Consider the following 26,058-nt stretch of genomic DNA (forward strand, 5'->3'; position numbering starts at 1 on the left):
AGACAGAGATCAAAATGACGCCACAACGGGATGAAGGGAAAGTTTTGCCACTCCTAATTGAAATACTAAAAAGAATGCCATGTAACAGTTTCATAATTTAAACACACACCCACACCATGAAATGGGCGTATGAAGCTTTTTATGAGCCACAGTTAAAAAGTAGCACTTTGTAATGATGGCATACAAAAAAAACAAAAAAAACAAAAAAAAACACTATGTGATGGATGCATAATAGCCATCTTACATTGCACGTTGATGTTAACATAGCAGTGACAACGTGTGCAATGAACTTTACAGTCTTTGCTTCTTTTGCTCACAAAGGGGGACGCTTTTGTCAAAAATGCGAAAGCTTTGTGACGAGTTTTGTTTGGACAAGTGAAATGTTGCCACTCAAATGATGATTTCCTTTGATTAAAACAGACACTAGCCTTTTATGACGATTGCGATGACATGGCCTCGTCTCCAACTCTCGGCGAGTCCGCGTACGTGCAGGAGGAAACACGTGCTGACAAAACTCCGCGTTTATGACGTCTGAGCGGAGTCCCTCGGTGACGACGGTCCCTACTTAAGGAACTTCTATACCTCCATCCACCGAATAAGCAATCCAGAATTTTTGGCGCTTCTCGTCTCGTCCCGAAATAGTCCACTGGAGGATCCTCACCCGCGTGAAGCCTTTCTCCGTTCGCGGTGTCACCATGTCGCCTCTTGTTCTGATGGTCGCCACCCTCGCGACCTTCTTAAACTCGAGTGAGTTGTTGATCTTTAAAGATTCACAAGTCATGGACGCTTGCTTATATATTGCAGTACTTCGAATCTATTCATGTTCCCATCTCAGGGGGTCGTGCAGAGACCGATGGAGGGGCAGGTGCTCATATAGATCAAAAGGGGCACATGAAGAACAACATAACTTCTATTTTATCCATCTTTACAGTATAATTGGCGGTGACTGTGACAAACTTTAACTGGGATTGTATGGAGGTAGATTTGTGTATTATTCAAAGAAAAAGTTCGAGGAAAGAAAAAGTCACTTCAATCAAAATTTATATTTTCAACAAAAAAATGTCACTTCAATCCCAAAAATTTGAGTGCAAAAATAAATTTGAAACTCAAAAATGCATTTGAAAACGATTTTTCTTTGATTTTTTTGGATTGAAGACAAGTTTTTTTTTTTTTTGCGTTTGGGCCATATTATGGCTGGGACATTTGTGTCCTTATTATTCATTCAAAAAATAAGTTGCTTCAAACAAACAAACAAACAAAAAATTCTAAAGACAAATCACCTAAATAAAAAAAAATAAAAAAAATTCAATCCTAGAAAAATTTTTGGATGCGAAAAAATATATTTAAGTTGCTTCAAACAAAAAATAATTCTAAAGAAAAATCACTTCAATCAAAAAAAGAAATTTAAATCATAGAAAAGCTCATGAGTATGAAAAAATATTTGAGACTCAAAAATTTGCATTCGAACACTTAATTTTTCATTGAAAATGTTTTCTTTGAAGCAATCCTTTTTGTGTAAGGGCCATATTATTGGTAGGACATTTGTGTCTAAATTATACAGTCCCCCAAAAAGTCCCTTCAATTAAAATGTGTTTGAATGAGAAAAATAACTTTGAGACTCAAAAAGGAAAGGAACATGGTGCTTCAATCCAAGGGCGTAGGTTTGGTCTAAGCAATCCTTTTTGTGTTTGGGCCATATTATTGGTAGGACATTTGTGTCTAAATTATACAGTCCCCCAAAAAGTTGCCTCCAAAAAAAAAAAAAAAAAAGTCAAAACTTTTTGCACTTCAAAGTTATTATATATAATTAATATTTTGTCAAATGTTTTTTTTTTTTTTTTGTTTGACAATATTTTTGGGGATTGCATGATTTAGACACAAATGTCCTACCTATAATATGGCCCAAACACTGGCCCAACCACAAAAAGGATCGCTTCAAAGAAAACATTTTCAATCAAAAATTAGTGTTCAAATGCAAATTTCTGAGTTTCAAATATTTTTTCGCATTCAAAAACTTTTTTTCTGTGATTGAAATGTCTTTTTTGATTGATTCTTCTTTTTAAAATATTTTTGTTTGTTTTGAAGTATGGAGGTAGGTATGTGTCTTCTATTACTCAATCCCAAAAAAGTTGCTTCACTCAAGAAAAATAATTCCTCAATCAAACTATATATTTTCCATTTAAAAAAAGTCCCTTCAATTAAAATGTGTTTGAATGAGAAAAATAACTTTGAGACTCAAAAAGGAAAGGAACATGGTGCTTCAAACCAAGGGCGTAGGTTTGGTCTGAGCAATCCTTTTTGTGTTTGGGCCATATTATTGGTAGGACATTTGTGTCTAAATTATACAGTCCCCCAAAAACTTGCCTCCAAAAAAAAAAAAAAAAGGTCAAAACTTTTTGCACTTCAAAGTTGTATATAATTAATATTTTTTTCAAATGATTTTTTTTTTTGTTTGACAATATTTTTTGGGATTGAAGCAACTTTTTTGGGATTGCATGATTTAGACACAAATGTCCTACCTATAATATGGCCCAAACACTGGCCCAACCACAAAAAGGATTGCTTCAAAGAAAACATTTTCAATCAAAAATTAAAGTGTTCAAATGCAAATTTTTGAGTCTCAAATATTTTTTAGCATTCAAAAACTTTTTTTCTGTGATTGAAATGTCTTTTTTGAATAATTTTTCTTTTGAAAATATTTTTGTTTGCTTTGAAGTATGGAGGTTGATATGTTTCTTTTATTACTCAATCCCAAAAAAGTTGCTTCACTCAAGAAAAATAATTCTTCAATCAAACTATATATTTTCAATTTAAAAAAGTCCCTAGCACAGTCGGCTAGCACACATGCACATACGCACAAAAAAAAAAAGCCCAGTCAAAAGGGGCACGTTGGGCATTTAGGGGCAAAGGGGCAGTACTAAGTACTACTGTATGATTGTTAACAATATTACCTATATGATCTCCAGCCGTTATAATACTCAAACAATAAAGGATAGGAACATATTTTTGAATATCATAGTATATATAATAGTGTTTTTTTCATTATATGGTTTTCTTTGTTTTTACCCACTCTAAACTCTAGTAAGATCGCATTTGTTATTCATTTAAGGGGTGAAAAAAAAAAAATGGAACCAGTACTGTACACGAGCTGTGTCGGACATTAAATTTACTCTACGCATTAGTAGGTTCCCGGCAGTTAGGTTTATGACAAATCACATGTAAAAAATATTGAGTCAACGGCCTAATATTCATTGTGGTATTGTCAATACTAGAACCAACAGTTAAAGTATATCCCAGTGTGTATGAAGTAATGCCTATTCATAAGTCTACCTATTCTTTCACTCATGTTAGTCATATGGTGAGCAGAACTACTTCACAGGAACTGTAGGAAAAGCCGGGCACTGCCTAGCACCCTCGAGGGGAGGCCCCCACCCCACCACTGCGGGCCACCAATCGATGGGATACCATAGGATGACCAAACTTCCTCTTTTGCCCGGACATGTCCACTTTTTCCATCCGTGGTTTCCGGCCGGGTTGTAACGGAAATGTCCGGTTTTCATTCTTTTTCACGGGACCAATTTGCGTTTGTTGAAATTGACGCTACGCACAGAATACTACGTTACTGTACTGCGTGTGACGTGTTCCCAGAGAGCTTTCCCATTGGTTGGTTCTGCTATGTTCAGTAACAGATAAAACAGATATCAGAGCAGTGCAGTCCGCCAAAATGCCTAAGCGCAAGTACATCTTTACAGATGAGCTGCAAAAAAAATCTCCAATTATCGTCCTGGGCAAAAAACATTGGAGGCAAGAGTGCACCATGTGCAAATCTGGCACATATGTTTCGGTGTCCAACAAAGGTGCCGGAGACCTGACAGCTCCCACGGACACAGTAAAACATGTTTAAAAAGTTGTGCGAAGTGAGAGTTCCTCTGCTAAATTGAGCGATATCAGGAAAACCGGGTGCTGTTAACGCAGCGGAAGGTGCGTTTGCGTTTCACACTGTTAAATACATAACAAACAGTTAAAGGTCCATGGATTGCACTAGTGCCTTGTTAAAAAGGGCATTTCCAGACTCTGGCACTTCAAAAAGTTCTGTAAAAACCGAGAAGTAGTGCACCTTTTTGTGCGTGTTCGATGTATTTATTCAGATTTAGCATCGGAAAGAGATACATAATAAGACATGTTTTTTTCTTTTTTTCTCCCCAGAGTTTAATTTAAAAAATATTTTAATTGATGTTTTTTTTAAGCACTTAAAATGTAATAATTATGATATGGTTTAAACATGTTACTGCCCCACTGAATTATTTTTAGACAAGAATAAAGTAGGAGGAAAATGCCTGGCTTTATCAAATGCTTCATAGTGAGTCGGCTTACACACAATGAGTTGCCACAGCAACTGTTTAACAAGTTAAACGATGACTGACAGATGCAGCGCTTCTGAAATCCAGGACTCTGGCAAGATCAGACACAAACATCTGATGAGTTGAGCAACAAAAAACTGCTGGGACAGATCAGCACTAGATCAAAATAAGGATGGGTAGACAAGGAAGATGAAGAAAGTCAAGGAGAAAAAATACAGGGATGAGGAAGAAAACTATAAAGACTAAAGTGATGTTTTTTCAATTAGCATTGTTGTGAGGCTACTGTTTGGTTTAAATTAGTTCACTTCTTTGAGTTAAAGCTGGAAGAGGTATTACTTAGAACCAGTGTTCTTAATCTTACTTTAAAAAATTAGTTACAAATTACTTCTCCCAAAAAGTAATTGAGTTAGTGACTGTTACCTGAATGTAAGAGTAATTATTGGCAAAGTAATTGGTGTTACTTTTTATGTTTATTTTCGATTAAAAAAAAAAAAAAAAAAAAAAAACCTAGGTCACACTATGTGAAGTTCAGAGTTTTTGGGACAATTCGCCCTTGCCCAATTCTTAACCCTAAACTTAACTAGACACAGCGGTATTGTGGATATTGCGATAACTAGATAGTAAACTTTGCTATGTTTGGAAGTCATTTAATGCTATGCTATGTTTGGAAGTCATTTAATGCTATGAATCAACTGTTAAAGTTGTTAAAATCGCTCCAGTTATTGCATCAGTTCCCTTTTGTCTACTTTTGACACGTGAAAGTTTTAAAACTGTTTCATCATTTTAAAAGAGTATTTTAGATAAGTTTACTTTTTTGTCTACTTTTGACACGTGAAAGTTTTAAAACTGTTTCATCATTTTAAAAGAGTATTTTAGATAAGTTTACTTCGGTTCGCTAGGAAGGTTCTCTACAACAGAGCCTTCCCGAGAAGTCTACTGCTTTAAGATGGCGGCTGCTTACCAACGCCAGCGAGTGTATCATTTTGCATCTACTTCTCTATACATTTGCTAAAGCCGCCGAGTCTGTCATTTCGCATCTAGTTCTATATACACGTGATATCTAGCGTAGCATCATGTGGGCGTAGTTTGTAGGCTTTCGGTCAGGTATTATTGAAGCCGCCTAGCATCGCGTTTGCAACGGCGCCACAAGTCTCAACTCCCTTCCCACTTCCGCTCTTGTCTTTCCGTGTCTCTCAGACTTATCTTGTGTCATTCAACCAACGTAGTAACGCAAGGTAATGCACGCCTTTACATCCTTAGTAACGGTAGCGGCGTTGCAAAGATGAGAAAAGAATTTAATCACTACTGGAAAAAATAACGCTGTTAGTAACGCCGTTATACTCTTAACGCCGTTATTAACAACACTGCTTAAAACATTTTTTCAGATTTTATATTTGTGCATTAAGAATTGAAAAGACCGCTATTATTTTGTTCAAGCATGATTCAGGAATACAGGAGAGACATTATTTTCTTATCATTATTAATTCCAGTTTTTTTTTTTTTTTACGTTATTGTTCTCTAATGTTAGGAATAATGAAACTTGTTGATTAAACCTTGAGAATTAGAATTTGTGTCTGTGGTTATAGAGCTATTATTTTGTTATATATCTGGATTTTCTATCCATACAGAGGAGGCATATTTAAAAGACATTTGAGTGAACGAGTAGAATTTAAATATCTCGTGGCCGAGCTGAGTGTCCTCTTTTTTTGGAAATCAAATTATGGTCACCCTATCTTTAGAGTGACTCTAATTGAGCACTCCAATCCCTTGGTGACTGCATTCACCAACTTTTCATTTATTTCCAGTGCATCTGACACGATCCAACCAAACGGGCCCTGTTTCATGTCCAAAGATCCCGTAGAGTTCCACTTGGCCAGAGCACAAGCCATTTCCTCCATTAACAAGGTGGACTTGTAGACTACAAGCTTGTGAAGCCACCAGCAAAAATGCAACAGTCCCCGTCATCAATTATACAACTGAAATTGGTATCAATCCAACAACAGTTACAACTACTTGGACAATCCCAAGTGTAGATGAGGGGGAAGTCCGCCTTGTTAATGGAGGAACTGGCTTGTGCTCTGGCCAAGTGGAAATCTTGCTTTGTGGAACAGTGTGTGATGATTAATGGACCTGAAGAATGCACAAGTGGTGTGCGGACAGTTGGGCTGTGGCAGGGCCCAGGTAGCCCTCTATGGGGGCTTTGGACATGGAACAGGGCCCATTTGGTTGGATCGTGTCAGAGGCACTTGAAATGAATCAAATCTTGGTGAATGCAGTCACATGCTGGAGTGTTTTGTGAAGGTAAGAAATATAGTGTAGAATTATGCTGAACTATCTCGTGTATTCTGTGAGAACATGAAGCCTCCCCCCCAAAGTATCTTATGTTTTCTAGTTTTAAGGTACTCCCAGCCTAATTCTTTATCCGTTTGTTCTTGTGTTAGATGCTTCTTCACCTGTGAGGCTGGTCAACTCTGACAACCGCTGCTCTGGACGGGTTGAGGTCCATCATAATGGACAATGGGGAACTGTGTGTGACGACGGATGGGACTTTAGAGCGGCCAATGTGGTGTGCAGACAGTTGAAGTGTGGCAAGGCTCATTCCTATTTAACCAGCGCAGCTTTTGGGAAAGGCACTGGCCCCATTTGGATGGATGATGTCCGTTGTTCTGGACAGGAAACTTCAATAACAAGCTGCAAACACCGTGGTTTTGGGGTCCACGACTGTTATCACAAGCAGGATGTCAGCATTAAATGCTCAGGTCGCTTTTATATATTGTATATATTAGTTGAAATCATAATTGAACTAATGAACCTTTATATGTTTGGTTCAGGTGAACTCAAGATTTCGCACCTTGTTTGTGGCCATGACAAAATTAAAGTGGGCCTGGATTATGATAGCGTAAATCAATCTGGTTATAACCCAATCTCTGGCAACCTGGCAGTCCGCAACTGTGCCCTGGTCACGGTACAAGACAATCTTGTATGGTACGAAGCTGATGGCCAGGCACATGCTTGTGGAAACACACTGACGGTACAAAAAAACCCAAAACAAAACAAAACACTACACTCTGACACACATATGTACTTTTGGCACACATTTATATTAAACAAAGTAATGCTGCTGATCATGATTTAAGCTCCCCAGCTGCAATGGTATTTGCATTAGCTTCTTCTATATTGATATTATTCAATATTAAAGGCATATGTGCGTAAAATAATACAAAAATGCTATATTTTAGGTACAGATGACAGTACTTATTTTGATGACAGTACGTATTTTTAGTGACATAAGTGCTGATTGTCAATATATCCTCAACAGACATAAACAGTACTTTTTCAAATGAAATGTTAACATTCTCATGTCTGTCTTTCAGACCAACAGCACACATGCAATCTACTCCAATAGCTTATTTGTCTACCCTTTGAAGCAAGGCTTCTCTATTCCTGTAAGTCTTCCTTTCTCATGTGCCTATCCCCTGGTCACAGAAAGCCTGCTGTTCATCAAACCATCCATGAAGTGAGTAAAGATCTCAACAAATAGGAGCGTATTGAACTGCTACTCAAATGTTCAGTCCTTATATATTTATAACAAGTGGTTTGAAATAGCGCTATATGACATGACAATAAAAATCGCTGAAACAATATAAAACTTTCAGATTTTACATGTCTATCGTCATTTTTATCATAATTACACCTTTCCCTGCAGTGTATATTTTAGCTAGCAGAATTCTAACAGACTACATTTTGGGATTCTATATGCAATAGTAGTCCCACCAATTGGCCTTAAGATGTCCCTATTTCCACTCAGTAGTTAACCAATTGGCTTCCCTGCCAACCGTACGTGAGTGATGCAAGCAAGGGCGTAGGTTTGGTCTCAACATTGGTAGGGATGATTTAACAGCATAACCTGCATGTACACTTTTTGCTGAGGACGGGACATTAATAAGACTAAACAGATCGGGTGAAGTCATCAGCCAATCAAACATGAATTTGAAGGGGAAAAAAATGGACTGGCACACTGAGCAGTGAAAAGGGGTAAATGTAAGTCTGAATATAATGAAAATAATTCACTAAATAAAGGTAGTCAATTATATCCTTACAACACATTGGGAGACAATCTAAACTACCAATATAACTGAAGTCATTATATAATACAAATAATGTTGCCTTAAAGGGGAAGTTCAGAATTTTTGACATCAGGCTTATTCTTCGAGTTAGGGGAGGGTTAAATAGTCAGTGGAGTTGATTGAGAAAAATTCTGTATCGTTTGTTAGTCTTTTATTATTTTCAGGGCTCCACAGTGATTATGCTAATGCAAGTCAATATGGCCAGTTAGCATGCTAATAAAAACCGATATTCACAGATCTAACATAGTCAAATAAATTAAAAACGCAGCCCAATGTTCAAGAAACCCCTGCAGCCAAAACAATATCTCACCAAACTGCCGTAATTCATTTAATTCTGCGGGACTATTTTTTTCTATGCGTAATGGCACCACAATACCAAACTGCCGTAATTCATTTAATTCTGCGGGACTATTTTTTTCTATGCGTAATGGCACCACAATAGAGGGGAGTGCTGTGGCCACTCGTATTCACCTTGGTCTGCTATGCAGAGCGTTCACGGAAGGACGTCAAAATGGTGAAATGTGCTTTTAGAAGTTGTGGAAACATACAGAAGAAATGGACAAAGGAAAGTTTCCACCGCCTGACTATGAAGAACAAGGAACGATATAAAATGTGGTTACTCTGCTGGATATGACATACACACACACCGGTGGAAAAGTACTGCTCTGGAGTATTTGCAGCGCCCATTTTCATCGGTATCCTCTCCTGTTACCCAATTGCTGTGCCTTCGAGTGTCCAAACGTCTTCAAGAGCTTCCGATAAACAGGTAAAAAAAAAAAAACATCATATATGAAAATATATCACATATATGTGCATGCACACCTCGATATCGCAGCTCGCGTTAGTGAGGCTTGTAACAAACGCCATGCATATTCATGGTTCGCGTTTTTAAATTGGAAACAATGGTCAATGTTCTGTCCAATATCTCACGAAGTGCATTTTTCCTTCGTGCTATTATTTTAACAGCCGTTTGACAGGAAGGAAGTACTGTGGCTGCCATTTTTGTAGTATTTTAGTCAATCCGTCGTTTGGTGAGAGCTGGTTGTGTTGTTTGTACCTTCGAAGGGTTCGTCTTTTCACTCCCGATTCATTTTTGGATGCGACAGTGCAGCACAATAAAGCACCTGGAGCTCGGACGCTACCTCCCGACTCCCGTATTCATTTTGAATGGAGTTTGGCTGACTGTACACTTGTGTTCACTCACACACACACACAAGGGGAACAGTACAGTCAATTTCCAGATCACCATCCCGAATGCAGTAAATCTTCGGGTTTGGATTTGGTTTACGAATCTTTGGTAGGTTATATGCGTGAGCAACCGCCGTTTTTTGCACACTCCCACACACGTACTCTGACTCTTCCCATTGGGACTAGTAGTCGGTAGTATGTAAATACCGGTAATATGTCAATCATACAATTTTTTTTTTTACCTTTACTATTCGCCCCAGACACCTCAGCCAATCACTTATTGAAGGATTATTTAAAATAAAGATTGTGAGTGAACTGTCACTTTCAACGAAAATCGAAGAAACCTTTTGAGCGTACAGAGTGATAACTTGGTTTTCTATGTCCTTAGATAGTGACACCTACCTAGCTTGTAATAAATAAAGGAATAAACCAAGAAGTAATTCCCGATTTGGTCTTTGGGAAAGCGTTGAACAGCGCTCCTAAATACGATTTAAAAAATAATTCTAAAACTTTTTTGCTGAACATGAGATTCCGCAAATTTTTTTTTTAGATATTAGGGTTTACCTTATTCCGTGGTGCGGTTGTGTCTACAACACAGGCATATTATCATGACACATCTAACAAGCTACTTTTTACTGTGATCTTTAGGTGACCTGGAGATGCTTTAGGTACACCCAGAAGAGGCTCCACTTCGTTTTCAACTCCATGAAGGCAAGGGCGCCAGGAAGCGAGGAATGCTGATGGTAGGCTCTATCGACTTTTTTTCCCATTAACAGTTGCAGTCTACCCGTCTTATGTGTACATATCTCAAATTTACTCTGTTAGGGACTTCGAGATACAGCTTGGAGTTTCCAACGCAAACAAAAAGATGGGTTGCCTGGAGGAGTTACGAGCCAACAACGCAGACATTCTGACAGAATTTGGTGGCGCATGTCCTGGAAAGACTGCAGGGTTCATCAGTGAAGTTTGCTGATCCAGAATTTATTTCAAGCCTCCAACTACAATTCCCCAGGCATCAAAAGGCCTGATAAAGCAAGTCATTTTACATGTCAGTAGATTTAAAAAATAATTAGGCTGACATTTTCCTTTTTTCTTTTTAATAGATATTTTTGAATGTACTATAATAAAAAATAAAAAAAAAACACACATATTGTCTTATTTGTGAAATGTGAAGGTTTAAAAGATCAAAAGTTTCTGGGTATGTAGGAGTTGTACTTAGAATAATTGCAAAGCATCTTCAGTTTCCCTAAAACCAATGTAGTTCCCAATGACAGAAGTGCACTTGTCACGGATGCAGGAGACGACACATGATGGAAGAACACGTCGCTGGCCTCTTCCCAGATGTTTGCCTTTCAACGCCCACTCAAGAACAACCCTATATGCCACCAATCGGAGTTGCCTAAAACAACAAAACCATAATACAGGGTGATTAAAAAAGGAAGTGCCAAAATCATCATGCGATAGATCAAAAAATTATATTATTTAAAAAAGTTACAGAACTCTAGCTTGGACACATGTTCAATATTCCCAACACATAAGCAGCACTCTACTATATGCAGCTGGATTCAAAATGAGGGGGGAAAAAGTAGCGGCTTACAGTCCGCAAATTACGTAACTTCGTTTTTAAATCAAGTGCTCTAAGGGGACAATCACCAGCAATTGAAATACATGAAATAATACTTGAAGTTATGTTCAACACGTTTGCCTGTGTCAGTTGTATAATATTTTTAATTTTTGACATATTGCGTGATAATTTAGCCATTCTTGTAAATAATTGCCATACTGCTACTGCTTTTTATATTGACATGCTTTTACTCTCACAATGCATTACTGTTGAGATGATATAGCTGCTTTCCTGAAGTAGAACTATGCTTAGAGTATACGAATATTCGCCCAGCGACAAAATAAAGCATGCAGGAATCCACTTACCTCATTGATAGCTGCCTGTTTTTTTCCAGTTGGTCTTGTCTACGAAGAAAAAAGTTTCAAGAACACCTTTGTTGAGAAGTGGGAAAAAGTCTTGGTGTTCACTTGCAACCATTTATTGAGTTCTGAAAACAGTTCAACTTCAATTCTTCCCTGCATTTTGGGGGCGGGAAGTCGCTTCGTTGCCACAAAAAAGGAAAAAAAAGCAGTGAAAAGACCAATGTGATATCCCTCCGCGCAGCCAGCTCGTTCTCTTCTGTGCAAGGCAACTGAATTACTAATGTTGCTGTTCTTACTGCAGTTATTGACATACAATGGTAAGTTTTAATAACTTTATCCTGAAAACATAGCCAACACTATTGATTGCATGCGTCATCGGTGATTCTCCTACGTGCATATGTTGTTTTCATGAGCATGCTAATTGGCTATATTGACTTGCATTAGCATAGCCACTCCGGAGCCCTGAAGAATAATAGAAGACTATCCAATGCCGCCAGCTCTGCCTCTGGGAAAGAGTATCATGATATCATCCTGTTGACCTGATTCTGGTAAAACTTAATTTTGGGTTTTAATGGCTGAAATGGGGCACGTTGAGGCAGCATGACGAGCGTGAACCCGTCTGGCTGTTGGCGCGACCCATTATCGTTGTTTTTGAGCATGTTTGGATAAAAGTACAGCGATAAACCGTAAATGAACAGCAGAATGAAATATTTTTCATCAGAGCACCACTAAAACTTCCACCATGGAGGCTCCAAGCACTATTTTTGGGCACAAAAACGGAGGATTGGGGTGAAAAGGCAAAACATAAGTTGGGCATTTTAACCCCAAACATTGCACTCTGAGGTGGACTGATGAGCGGGAACTACCCTGAAATACACAGGTGTCTGAACTGTATAAGTGCGTTGGGAGACAGCCGTTTTGGTGAGTTCAATTATTCTTTCAATCAATCATTCAATCTTTCACATTTAATTGCGGTAATTTTATGTCATGAATAATATGAAAACACTCATAAGTAATGATATATTACATTAATTTTTTATTTAAACTATATACAGTACGCCCCCCAAATTTTGAATATCAAGTAAAAGTTGTTTTATTTTGGTAGATTAAACCAACAAAATTGAGTATGTCAATTTGCATGTACCACAAACAAAAAAATGAATATGATGAAAAGCTTCAGTTTTGTACACACTTGCCACATGTGTAATCCAAAACACATGCAAAAGGTTCCTCATTCTTTAAAAAGTCTAATATAAGATAAAATTATAGCTAGTACCCCAAAAATAAAATGGTAACTTCACACAGAACCTGCGCTTGAGCCCTTGATCTCAGAACTATCAGTAGACATGCTATTCCTCTGTGCCTCCCTTTTTGCAAGTTATTTGGGGAAAATTCATATTTGATTCATCTTTACAAGTGTAAAAGAAAACTCTTTTCTTGTTTCTAATGAGGCTTAAATTTGATGAACTCCTGTGCTAATAGGTGTATTTAGAAATTGAAGTCTATAATTAATGCATTTTAAAAAAGCGCAAGTTTACTATTCACAGCATGCGATTAGTCGCGATTTTAAAAAATGAATCGCTTGACAGCATGATTATTATTGCAATATTTTAATAAGGTAGGCCATGACATAAAGAGGGCCGGTCTGTGGCACAAAACTTTTTGTTTTAATTGTATCTTCAATAAATGAGCATTCTTTTGTCAAACACACTTAGTAATTGAGGTTAAATTTGATGTTCAGTGCTTTATTTTTTTAATATGATTAAATATTATCTAAATAATGGGTGCGAGAAAAGTATTAATTTTCAGTTGAAATTGCATTAAAAAAGGTCTTAAAAGTCTTGAATTTAGATTGATCAATTCTGGGGGGACTCTGTATTCACATTTGAGGAAAATACATGTCCTACTGTGCTGCTTCTGTTTACATCGGTTAGTTTTACGTCGCAACACTTCTTGTAGCAATACATTTAACATTTGTGGCAGGTCATTTTAAGTGTCAGTTGACCAAATAGTTAAAAATGTATGACATAATGGCGTACCGATATGATATGAAATGGCCTATATTATGAAAGAATTTTTTTCCTTTTCTTTTTGACAGTCTGGAAGGAGGCATTGTTGCCTCTGGTGACAAAGCCATGGCCTCTATGATCCTGTTCCGGAACTCCAACTTTACTGAGCTTTATCCAGCGGGTGCTGTCCTTCCAGTGGGTTCACCATTGTATGTTGGGGTCTCTGTGCTCAAAGATCCCAGTTTGGCAGTTGTCTTAGAGGACTGCTTCGCTTCTCATTCATCAAACCCTGACTACCCGGAGCAATACTCTCTTATCCACAACAAGTATGTATCTGCTCAGTTGGGATAACTATTGATTCAAAACTGAAAGGTGATGATAAACAATATTCTTCCCTTCGCTGTATAAGATGTTCCGCTGACCGCCAACAAGTGTTTGTGGTTGAGAATGGTTCATCCATGCGGGCTCGTTTTACTGCCCTATTCTTCCTTATTGATGGAGAACACAGAGGTGTCTACCTCCACTGTAGACTCAGCCTGTGTGACCCAAGGAGTGACTCATGCATTCCGGTGAGTACTGTATTTCATTTCATATATAACACATTTACATGTCCATTAATGCTTTTTTACCCGTGATGTTATCTTATGCCTTTTTACTTGTTCCTATCATCTAGCCTTGCACGAGGAGCGTACGACGCTCTGTTTCAAATTCCGCTCCAATGAACCCCCCGCTTACCATCGGTCCAATCACTTGTAAGGCATCTGTATATTTATTTCAAGTATCACCCTGTATGGTTTAGAAAATAGAACTGCTAGTGAATGGCCCTTTCCTTTCTACTTTCAGGGGGCAAATCATCTGAGTGAAATCCAGTAAAAATGACGTCTTTTTTTAACAAGGTGATTGTAGAAAAGTGAAAACCTAAACCTGCAAAGTCCTTGATTCAAAAACAGATCATACATGGATATACTGATAATTGTTAGATGCTTATTAAATATTTGCTTTTGCCGATGAATGCTAACAATGAAGTTGAGTTGCTGCTGATGAATGATTGCTAAAATAGATGTTTCAGGATTGATTGCAATGGTTATTTTAGTAATTCATTACTATAGACATGTTTAGCTCTTAATAAAACTGCCTAGTCAATCTGACCGGTTCAAACCAGCCTATGTTCCACAGGTCAACCTTGGGGACGAGCCGCAGATATTAAGAACTCAAACTGTCTGCTGCATTAAGAAATCCAGCTGTTGCATTTTATTTGTTGCCAAGAAGCACATAGCTTCTTAAGATGTATTAGCACACATAAATATAAATCCACCCACATGCACACACATAGTCAAAACAAGTTCAAGGGGTGTCGCCAGCTTGCTTCCCCTTAACCCTTTTAGGGCAAGACACCCGTCTGTTGCTAGGGCCAACCGTAATAAAAAGAAAGGATGCGGGAGGGGTAAGTTTAGAGCGATCTTGGTGACTGTGTAGTGTAGTCTAGCATTTCACTGTTTAGTCCTTCCCGCTCTCCTTGTGCAAGTTCACAAAAGCTGAGTGCCTTCTTATTTTGGGTAATTTAATAAATCTCAACTAGGGATGCACGATATCCATTTTTTGATACCGATATCGATAACTTTCTGCTTCTCAAAGCCGATATCGATAACTGATAATAAAATATACAATATATAATTTTTAAAATTCATAATCTGAGTTTTTGAACACCTGGAGGTTTAAAAAAAACTAGTGGTGGATTTAACATAGATTTGCCTTTGATCTCACCAGATTTTTTTTTTTTTAATGACATGAACAAAACAGTGCGTTTCACTTCTGCACTGCCCGACAGCCAGGTAAGAATGAATGCACTTCCATAAACCACAAGGCTTGGCCTTTTCTTACTTTAATGCAGTACTTCTCAAATAGTGGGGCGCGCCCCCCCCTAGAGCGATGCCAGGGGTGGCGCATGTGAGCTCTGGGAACATTTTTTTTTTTTTGCCGCACTAGAATAAAGTGTACTTGCACATCCACTCAGTGTCAGAGTGCGTGCAGTATTTTTGAACTAAGCAAGAGCACACAGAAAAAAAGAGATGACGAAGAGCTGTGCGCCGTTTTCTAAAGCCGTTCTCCGACCAGACTCACGTCCGGTTCTCACGTGTCCGCCCGAGAAGTGCCATTTTTGGCTTGGGATCGTCACGACGACCGCCCTCACCTACGGTTCTCCCTCGGCCGCCGAGAATGCGCTTTTTTCGGGCCGTTTGCCTTTGACTTTCAATACAGTGGGAGAAGAGGAAAAAACACTGTTTACTGTGTATAAAAATGATTATGGCGGACAGCCGGAAGCCAGATCAATTGAGACGCCACTTAGACATTAGACCCCAATCTCACTAGCCACGTTTACATGGAGCCAAATATTCCAATTGCAATCGGTTTAGATGTTCAAACCGAATAGATGTGTTCCATATAAACACCTCATTCGGAATGAACAGGCCCAAACCGAATGGAATTTCATTCCGTTTCACAGGGGTGGAATATTCCTTTTCCCAAACCGATTAGAAGTAAAATTATATCATGTAAACAGGGAAGCAGAATGGTGTCTGGTTGCGTTCTCTCTGCACATGCTCCGTACTGACGTCACTTGGTGACGTAAGTAACGTCACTTGCAACATGGCTTCCAAGCACAGCGCACCTAATTGGAGTTCGGCGGAAAGTTTATATCCATGAATCCCTCCACCAGCCCACACAACTTTTTAAATGAACGGCGTTTCATTCTGAAGTTTTGTTTCCACTCGAAAAGTTAAAACAGCAGCTGATCTGAGGATCGATCTCCATGTTTTGCAACGTGACGCTTTGTTTTGATTAATCTGCGCATGTCAACGTCCTTTCGGAATAAAGGCAGACACGTAAACGCTGGATCGGAATAGATGAAGTGACATGTAAACAGCTGATCTGAAATTTCCATTCGGAATGATTTGAATCGGTATGAATAAAAGTCAGCATGTAAAAAGTGGCTACTGATAAGCCGCTTGATTGTTTTACAGCAAAAACGTGGCGAATATTGCCAACAATCGTCCCGCTTTGTCCCTGTTATATCAGTAAACCAGTGAGCACTGTTAGCATGCTCAGTGCAAAATATCCCCACACCATTGCAAATGAGGTGATACTGTGAGCAGCGAAAAAAAAAACTGTCCTTCTGTCCAAAGAAACACTTCCTTGTGTCCAAAGACACTTTTTTTTCCCTTCGTTTTTTTTTTTTCCCGGTCAAATTTTTTGGCGTATTGTCCTCATCTATTCAATTTGATTTTTTTTGTTTTTTTTACTGATTTTATTACATTTTATTTTTCAGTATCAAATGGTCAAAAATGGACCTTGAGTGTATTTTTACAATGTGGATGTGACTTTTTTTTTAAAATTCAGGCAAATTGATGCGCGTTAAGTCTTTTCTGTTACAAACAAAACAATGTTCATAAAATTATACTTTATTCTAAGTTCATTTATATTACTGTTTTTTCTTTAGTAGAAAAAAAGAATGTTAGGCAGATGCGTACTTATAATAATTTTATAGACAAATGATACTATTTACAGTGGCGGCAGAGAGTTTGGGGGGGAGCACAATATTTACGTCTTGCATGGGGGGGGGGGCGTACCAGAAAATAATTGAGAAGCACTGCTTTAATGGGAAGAAACTCGTCTTAATTTTGTGAAAGTACAACAGAAAAATACACATATTCCATACTCAATATACTGCACAATACACTTGTATACACAACCATTATATGTATAGCATAGCACACTAGCTTGAGCTACTAAAGTATTGGCTGGCTTCTATAACACAAGAACTTAATGAAGTTCTGTACATATGATAGTAAACATAAAATACTTAGATATACTGGACTGTCTCAGGAAATTAGAATACACAATATTCTAATTTTTTGAGACAGTCCTGTGTATATATACAGGACTGTCTCAGGAAATTAGAATACACAATATTCTAATTTCCTGAGACAGTCAGGAAATTAGAATATTGTGTATTCTAATTTCCTGAGACAGTCCTGTATATATACACAGGACTGTCTCAAAAAATTAGAATATTGTGTATTCTAATTTCCTGAGACAGTCCAGTATATTTCCGAGGCGGAAACGTAACAAAGCATTCACGATTGTCAATGCTACCGCTAGACACTGCAATGTGTAAGTGAGTGAACCAAACTCTGTATCAAAAAATAGATGGAGTGAATTATTCTGACCGGCAGGTGGCGGCAATGCTCCGCAAATGGTCAACTGATTTCCCAAACTGAACTGTAAAGCCAGCACAGTACATATTATCGGTCCTATTAATAATGTTATTGGATTTATCGGGATGACGTCATACTTCCTATTATCGGACCGATAATTATCATGCACCAGTAATCTCAACATAAGGATTCATATTTGAACTTGACATTTAATTGGTCCTTCGAGCCAGATTGGAGTTTCCAGAGGCGGCGTCGACATCCAGTCAAGTCCGTGTACGGCCTCAGTTTCCGAGGTACTGGCCTTCCCATAGATTTCATAATGGTATTGACGGGCGCGGGGCTGATTAATGGGGTCCTATCTCCGTCAAATCTGATCGAAGAGCTTTTTCCGTTGAAAATTATTGTGAATAAATCTCCTGAATTCTTTATATATATGGACGTAAAACAGTCTCAATTATTGGTTAAAAGCAATAAACGTGGAGGTAGAATTTATTCTACAAAAACATGTCGAATGTGCTGCTTGTCACACTGTGGCGCCATCTTACAAAGCTTTTCACGCTTAAATTGTAGTGAATGAATGCCTAAATCCCTCAATTCTTCATAGATATGGACGTAAAACAAGTCTCGAAAGAGCTTTTTACATTTAAATTCTTGTGATTAAATGCTTAAATCCTTGAATTCCTTTTAGATATGGACATTAGATTCTTGGTTAAAAGCAAAAAAACGTGCAGGTAGAATTTTAAGTATGTCGAATGTGCTGCTCGTCTTAAATCCCTCAAATGGATGTAAAACAGTCTCGATTCTTGGTTAAAAGCAAAATAAACGTGCAGGTAGAATTTATTTTAATATGTCAAAGAACGATGTTAGTCCGTAGCAGTTAATTTCTTCCATTGATTTTTTTCTCAACGTTTCAAAATGCATGCATGATTTATAATAATTACCTTGAATCCTCAAATCTCTCCTGAGATAATCCTTCCTGTTGGTATGCGGTACAGGTTTTTTTTTTTTTTAAGACTAAATCCGGCGTTACAGATGCTGCGTGCGTGTCTGTGAATAGCTCCTCCTGATGGGGGCGGCCCCCTGCTTGAAGGGGAGGCGCTGTATGTGCCTGAATTGACTTGTCAATACCATTATGAAGTCTATGGGTTTCCTTATCTTTAGTTCAAATTCGCTCGCGTCGGAGCTGGACACTGTCGATGCCATGTTGTCTGTTGTTTTTTAAACAATGGCAACAATCCTCGTGCCCTATTGGTGCACGTGACCTAAAACAGCTTCACACACCGACTAGGCTACTTCACCGAATCAATACCACTATGCCACAGTAAAGTAAAGTAAAGAGTTCATGTAGATCCACTTGAGTGGAACGAAATCCATTTTCTATGCACTTTGTCCATGGTCCAAATACAGCCTATATGTCACACATGACACCAATGTTTACATTTGGAGTAAATTAGACAGGTGCTTCTTTGCTTCCATTTAGTTACAAACTCTTGCAGTGGTTCATATTGAAGAACAGATGGGAAGGATGGGGGTTCATTGTTATGAATGTACTTAAAATGAATGGATGTGCTTGGCTTTGGAAGCTTTTTTTCCCTACAAATGTGCTGGTGTGGACATATTTTTTCCCACAGGTATTAGGGCAGCATCCTCAGTTTTAAAAAGCCCCACTAAGTGTAGACATGGCCTTAATTGATTGTGTTCTTGGTTACATAACTGTACCCGAATTAAGTACTGGCTTTTTTGCGTACTTTCAGGATTTATGGAGGTGTGGTTTACTGGCATAAAACATTGCAAATATTTGATAAGATCCAATTGTTGCACAAAGGATCAAGTTAACAATTTACTTCAGATATGTAGTGCAAAGTGGCAGTGCTGCTATTAAATCAAGTGTCTAAATGCATATTTAAAAAATGTCTTCATCATATATGGTGTAAAATTAGTGAACTGACATTGAGGAAATCAATATTAGAATGATTGTAGTATTTGGCCAACTCTTAAGTCAAAATAAGCACAATTTGATTGTAGTATTTGGCCAAAATAAGCACAATTTAAACCTCACAATAAGCATAATTTAAAACTCACAGTGTTTAAAAAAAAAAACAAAAAAACATGAGTACCTTATATTAAAAATACAAATGGAAGAAGACAAGTGTCTGGTGGCCGGGCCTGTTCCGATGGGGCTCAGCAGGGCACAGCCCAAAAAGGAAACATGGGTCCCCCTTCCGATGGGCTCACCACCAAAAAGGGTTGGGTCTCTTGGGACGTGGAATGTCACCTCTCTGGCAGGGAAGGAGCCTGAGCTGGTGTGTGAGGCAGAGAAGTTCCGACTAGATACAGTCAGACTCTCCTCCACACGCAGATTGGGTTCTGGTACCAATCCTCTCGAGAGGGGCTGGACCCTCTTCCACTGTGGAGTTGTCCACGGTGAGAGGCGCCGAGCAGGTGTGAGCATACTTGTTGCCCCCCCCCGGCTTGGCACCTGTACGTTGGGGTTTACCCCAGTAGACGAGAGGGTAGCCTGCCTGTCTTTGGTTGGGGGGACGGGTCATGACTTGTTTTTCTTATGCACCAAACTGCAGCTCAGAGTACCCACCCTTTCTGGAATCCTTGGAGGGTGTCCTAGAGAGCGCAACGCTCACGTGGGCAATGACAGTGAGACCTGTAGGGGCGTGATTGAAAGGAAAGTCCCCCTCCCCCCCACCGATCAGAACCCAAGCGGTGTTATTGGACTTCTGTGCTCGTCCCGGATTGTCCATAACGAACACACATCACACATGTCAAACATAGGCCTGTCTATAAGTGCACTTGGCTCCAGGACACCCTAGGCCACAGTTCGATGATCGACTTTGTAGTCGTGTCATCGGACTTGCGGCCGCATGTTTTGGACACTTTGGTGAGGAGAGGGGCGGAGCTGTAAACTGATCACCATTTGGTGGTGAGTTCGCCCTGACGGCAGGAGAAGATGCTGGCCAGACCTGGCAGGCCCAAACGTATTGTGAGGGTCCGATGGGAACATCTTGCAGAATCCCCTGTCAGAAAGAGCTTTAATACACACCTCTGGCAGAACCCTTATCCCAGGGGTGTTGAGGGACATTGTTGATTCAAATCAATAAACTTTATTAATCCCTTGGGAGAGTTCCCTCAAGAAATTACTTTCCAGCGCCAATCATACCACAACAGCAAAGATAAAAGTATAGAGCGCAAAATAGTAAAAAAGTGCTAGAGTAAAAAGGATTACAAATAACATTTATTTAAAAATGAAATAAATACAATTCGGTATAATATACTATTACTTGAGAAGTACTATGAAATAAATAACACACACTAGGGCAGGAGAACGACTTACAGAGGTGTTAAAGTGCATTACTGCCCTTCCCCCTCCCACGGCCGATTAGAGCTCTGGTCGTAAGGCTGTTGGTGCCTGTAATGGCGGCAATCCCCGAACCCACTGGTGGACACCAGCTGTAAGGGATACCGTCAAGCTGAAGACTGAGGCATACCAGGCCTTTTTGGCCTGTGGGACTCCGGTGGCAGCTGACAGGTACCGGCTGGCCAAGTGGACTGCAGCTTCGGCAGCTTCAGCGGTTGCCGAGGCAAAAATTCGGACATGGGAAGAGTTTGGCGAGGCCATGGAAAACGACTTCCAGGCGGCTTTGAAAAAATTCTGGTTCACCATCCGGTGTCTGAGTGTAACCCCTGTGTCAGCGCCGCCCCGCGTTCCGCTCCCACCTCTGACTAGGCCGGGACGCGAACCCGCGCGCCAACGACACTTCCACTCGGCAGGCAAGATCGCGACACTTCCACTCGGCAGGCAAGATCGGTAACCACTACACCAATAAGCTCGAGCCAACGGCACAGCCGCTAGCGATCTTACATGAAGGAATCGGCAGGGAGGTTTCCACGCTCCACATGGACCTGCGTGCACCCGTTACATTCACCCCCCGAAACCTTCGCTGCCGATCCGGGTACACGGCACCATTGTAACCCCTGTGTCAGCGCCGCACCGCGTTCCGCTCCCACCTCTGACTAGGCCGGGACGCGAACCCGCGCGCCAACGACGCTTCCACTCGGCAGGCAAGATCGGTAACCACTACACCAATAAGCTCGAGCCAACGGCACAGCCGCTAGCGATCTTACATGAAGGAATCGGCAGGGAGGTTTCCACGCTCCACATGGACCTGCGTGCACCCGTTACATGAGGAGAGGAAAGCAGAACACCATTAACACTGTGCATAGTTTAGATGGTGTACTGCTGACCTCGACTCGGGATGTCGTGAGTCAGTGGGGAGAATACTTTGAAGACCTCCTCCATTACACTGACACGCCTTCCTTTGAGGAAGCAGAGTCTGGGAACTCTGAGCTGGGCTCTCCTATCCCTGGGCCCGAAGTCACAGGTGGTTGGAAAGCTCCTCGGTGGCAAGGTCCCAGAATTCAATGAGATCTGCCCAGAGTTCCTGAAGGCTCTGGATGTTGTGGGGCTGTCGTGGCCGACACGCCTCTACAACATCGCGTGGACATTGGGGACAGTGCCTCTGGATTGGCAGACTGGGGTGGTGGTCCCCCTTTTTAAGAAGGGGGACCGGAAGGTGTGTTCCAAATATAGAGGGATCACCCTCCTCACCCTCCTCGGTAAAGTCTATTTGGGGGTGCTGGAGAGGAGGGTCCGTCGGGAAGTCGAGTCTGATTCAGGGGGAGCAGTGTGGTTTTTGTCCCAGCCATGGAACAGTGGATTAGCTCTACACCCTCCGCAGGATCCTCTAGGGTGCGTTGGAGTTCGCTCAACCAGTCTACATGGGTTTTGTGCATTTGGAGAAGGTGTTCGACCATGTACCTTAGGGAGCCCCTAGGTAAAGGCTGTTCGGAGAGTTTGGTCCGCATTGCCGGCAGTAAGTCGAATTCGTTCCCAGTGAGGTTTGGACCCCGCAAAAGCTGCCCCTTTGTCACCGATTCTTTTCATGATTTTTATAGACAGAATTTCTAGCTGCAGCCGAAGCATTGAGGGTCTCCAGTTTGGTGGCCTGAGAATTGCATCTCTGATTTTTGTAGATGATGTGGTGCTGTTGGCTTCATCAAGCCGTGACCTCCAACTCTAACTGCAGCAGTTTGGAGCCATGTGTGAAGCGGTTGGGATGAAGATCAGCATTTCCAAATCCGAAACCATGGTGCTAAGTCGGAAAAGGGTGCCGTGCCCCCTCCGGGTCGGGGATGAGAACCTGCCCCAAGTGGAGGAGTTCAAGTATCTTGGGACTTGTTTACGAGTGTGGGTAGGAAGGAGCTGGAGGTCGACAGACGGATCGGTGCAGCGTCTGCAATGATGCCTACTCTGCACCGGTCTGTAGTGGTGAATAGGGGGCTGAGCTGAAAGGCGAACCTCTCGATTTACCTGTCGATCTATGTTCCTACCCTCACCTATGGTCACGAGCTGTGGGTCGTACCCGAAAGAACAAGATCCTGGATACAAGCGGCCGAAATGAGTTTCCTCCGCAGGGTGTCAGGGCTTTGAGGTAGGGTGAAAAACCCGGTAATCTGGGAGAGACTTTGTGTCAAGCCACTCCTCCGTGTTGAGAGAAGCCAGTTGAGGTGGCTCGGGTATTTGGTTTGGATGCGTTCCGGGCATGTCCCACCGGCGGGAGGCCCCGGGGATGACCCAGGACACACTGGAGATACCATGTCTCTCGGCTGGCCTGGGAACGCCTTGGGATCCCACTGGAGGAGCTGGTTGAAGTGGCTGGGAGAGGGAAGTCTGGACTTTCCTGCTAAAGCTGCTGCCCCCGTGACCCGACCCCAGATTAAGCGGCAGATGATGGATGGATTTTATATTTTCAAAGCTGAAGTACCTGAAACACTTGAGTATTTATTTTTGCATTATTTGAAGAGATGCTTTTTCAGTTTTGGAATTACTTACACAATTACACATTACCAGATTTTAACTGTTGCCAGAGTCGTGCTCCACAAAAAGGGTGTGTTGTCTATTTTTTGCACATAAACTGTGAATTGACTTACAATTACCGTTGGGATTCCAGTAATGGTCAAACGGCAACGGTTTCCCACTATCTGTACAAAGAGGTCCTTACCTCAGTCGATCCGTTCAGAAAAGGGTGTGTTGTCTATTTTTGCACACAAACTGTGAATTAATTACAATTAACGTTGGCATTCTAGTAATGGTCAAACGGCAATGGTTTCCCAATATCTGTGCTAAGAGGTCGTGGATGGTTGCAAGAAAAAAATAAAAAATTCAACCTCAAGCCAAAGAGCTCAGTTCCACACTTGGTACGATTACTCCGCCCATGTGTTTTACATTTACAGGGTATCCCAAAAAATGTGTAAACTCTTTACAAGTTAGCAGATGTCCTGATCCGATCACTTGATCAAACTCGGGCCGATTGCACAATTTCTTTTAGAGAATCAAAATTGGGTGAAAAGGATCGGGGTTTTAATTAAAAAAAAATTTTTTCTGCTTCATGCTCATACAGCGCCACAGCATCTTAACCTCCCCCCGCTAAGCAGTGCAGCCAAACAGTCCAGCTTGCGTTTGGTACTTAAAGTTAATAATGGTTGACAGGTTTGTAGCTTTGATCTTGCCAGAGAAGCTTGGTAGCTCTACAAAGGCACAGATGTGTCACCACCATCGTCAAACTTGCATAAGCATGCTGTGGCAACTCATGTTTAAGAGTGAGGCTGTTCTCAGCGATGTGAGCAAAGCATGAGTGAGTTTGTGTGGCCTAACTCAATGAAGCATTTATTAATGACAAGCATTTTTCTTGGTCATTCTTGTTGAACTCTTTAACGAGGGCTGTGTCGCCGGCGACACATTTCCGCATGCGTACTTTGAACTAACGTAACTCAAACGGTTTGTGCAATCGAAAAAATTTCAACAGATCCTGAAAGCAAAGAGTTTGTACTTGACAGCTAAACATTTGTCATTGCTGTGGTCTCTCTCTCCTAACGCCAGGAAACCAGCGAATCAGCTCCTTTATTCTCTGAGGTGCTGGCAGTGGCGCATTTACGCATGCAACCCGAGATACACACATGGGAGACGTCAGGAGAGCGGTAAAAAAACAGCGAAGAACAACAGGTTTCATTTTTTTTTTTTTTTTTTTTTTGCGAAGAAATGCAACAGGGGGAGCAACGTTTGGTGAAGAAAGGTATCAATTGTTTCTCTCCATTTGAAACTATGTATAAAACATGTTTGTATTTGTGTTGACTTAGTCATTTTCCATTTCGCTTTTACTCATGAGGATCGCAGGGGTGCTGGCGCCTATCCCTGCAATGTGATTTTTACTTTGTTCATGGTACTTTATGTATAAAACATGTATTGTGTGTTGACACGTGCTAACCACTCGGCCAACGTGGCGCCCACAGTACAATATACAGAGTGCACAAATTCATGGCAATCTACTATGTAAGAAGATATCCTCGTTGGCTTAGCAACCATCTTTGAACAGTGTAACAAAGTCGTTTCAAAGTATAGCTAAAATGTTCATGTATGTGCAGTAATCCATACATTGTTGGTACTACACAGCGTTTGTGACGACTACTCTGCTACAGTTTGTGTTGTGATGAGGAACAGCTATACCGTGTATGTGCTATGAAATGACAATAAAATAAGTACTTGTCTTCCTCTTCTTCCTCAAGAGGCCTATGTCCTTGAGACTGCTGTGGAGATGCTGGAGTCCAGTGCGGTCATAGGGTGCCACCGCAGAGTGCCAGCATAGGGTGCCAACGCTACAAACTGTCAAAGGAGCATTGCCTGGATATGTGACACATGCAATGTGAGCATGTGTCTCCAGTCAGAGAGGAACTGCTACTGGCAGTTCCACCAAGGCCTCTGAGAAATCAGATTTTATATACAGTCTATATAACTATTGGGCTCCTATATAACACCTGTTTTGACTATAGTATGTAGAAAGGACAAAAAGGCTTATGACCATACCTGCTGTTTTTGTTATATTATCAAATATAAAACTTATTAAGTCTCAATTTTTTTCTCTTCACTTTTCATCAAGCATTTGGGCTGAACAGAAAACAGTCGCTTCAAATTGTAATGCTAAGTGAAAGCTTGGCAGCGAAAATAACACAGGAACCTTGACGCTTTTTACCCCCTCGTTGTATTATTCTTTCCGCCACCCCAATGCAAAAGAAGTCACTGGCGGGCGGCTATGCAGTCCACCAATCGGAGCGTCGCACTGGTGCACCAACAAGAGCTGACGCTGACTCATAAATTACCGTGCCG

At 40.6% G+C, this 26,058-nt stretch overlaps 1 protein-coding gene across 2 annotated transcripts; it reads left to right on the forward strand.

Annotated features, from left to right (window-relative positions):
* Positions 1 to 431: 431 nt before the first annotated feature.
* Positions 432 to 25,710, forward strand: LOC130916119 (pancreatic secretory granule membrane major glycoprotein GP2-like). 2 transcript variants are annotated; one of them, XR_009063229.1, is made up of 10 exons: positions 432 to 747; positions 6,803 to 7,120; positions 7,193 to 7,392; positions 7,736 to 7,878; positions 13,701 to 13,937; positions 14,021 to 14,180; positions 14,285 to 14,363; positions 14,455 to 14,507; positions 24,778 to 24,970; positions 25,461 to 25,710. XR_009063229.1 is itself a non-coding variant. In XM_057836568.1 (9 exons), exons 1-8 carry the CDS (start codon positions 696 to 698, stop codon positions 14,472 to 14,474), a joined length of 1,209 nt encoding a protein of 402 aa, XP_057692551.1. In that variant the 5' UTR covers positions 434 to 695; the 3' UTR covers positions 14,475 to 14,507; positions 14,788 to 15,148. The 2 variants fall into 2 exon arrangements, 1 of the variants encoding a protein (XP_057692551.1); XM_057836568.1 differs by lacking the exons at positions 24,778 to 24,970; positions 25,461 to 25,710 and adding an exon at positions 14,788 to 15,148 and having other exon boundaries at positions 434 to 747.
* The last annotated feature ends 348 nt before the right edge of the window (positions 25,711 to 26,058 follow it).

This window comes from Corythoichthys intestinalis, chromosome 5 (assembly GCF_030265065.1).
Source record: "Corythoichthys intestinalis isolate RoL2023-P3 chromosome 5, ASM3026506v1, whole genome shotgun sequence".
Taxonomy (NCBI): domain Eukaryota; kingdom Metazoa; phylum Chordata; class Actinopteri; order Syngnathiformes; family Syngnathidae; genus Corythoichthys; species Corythoichthys intestinalis.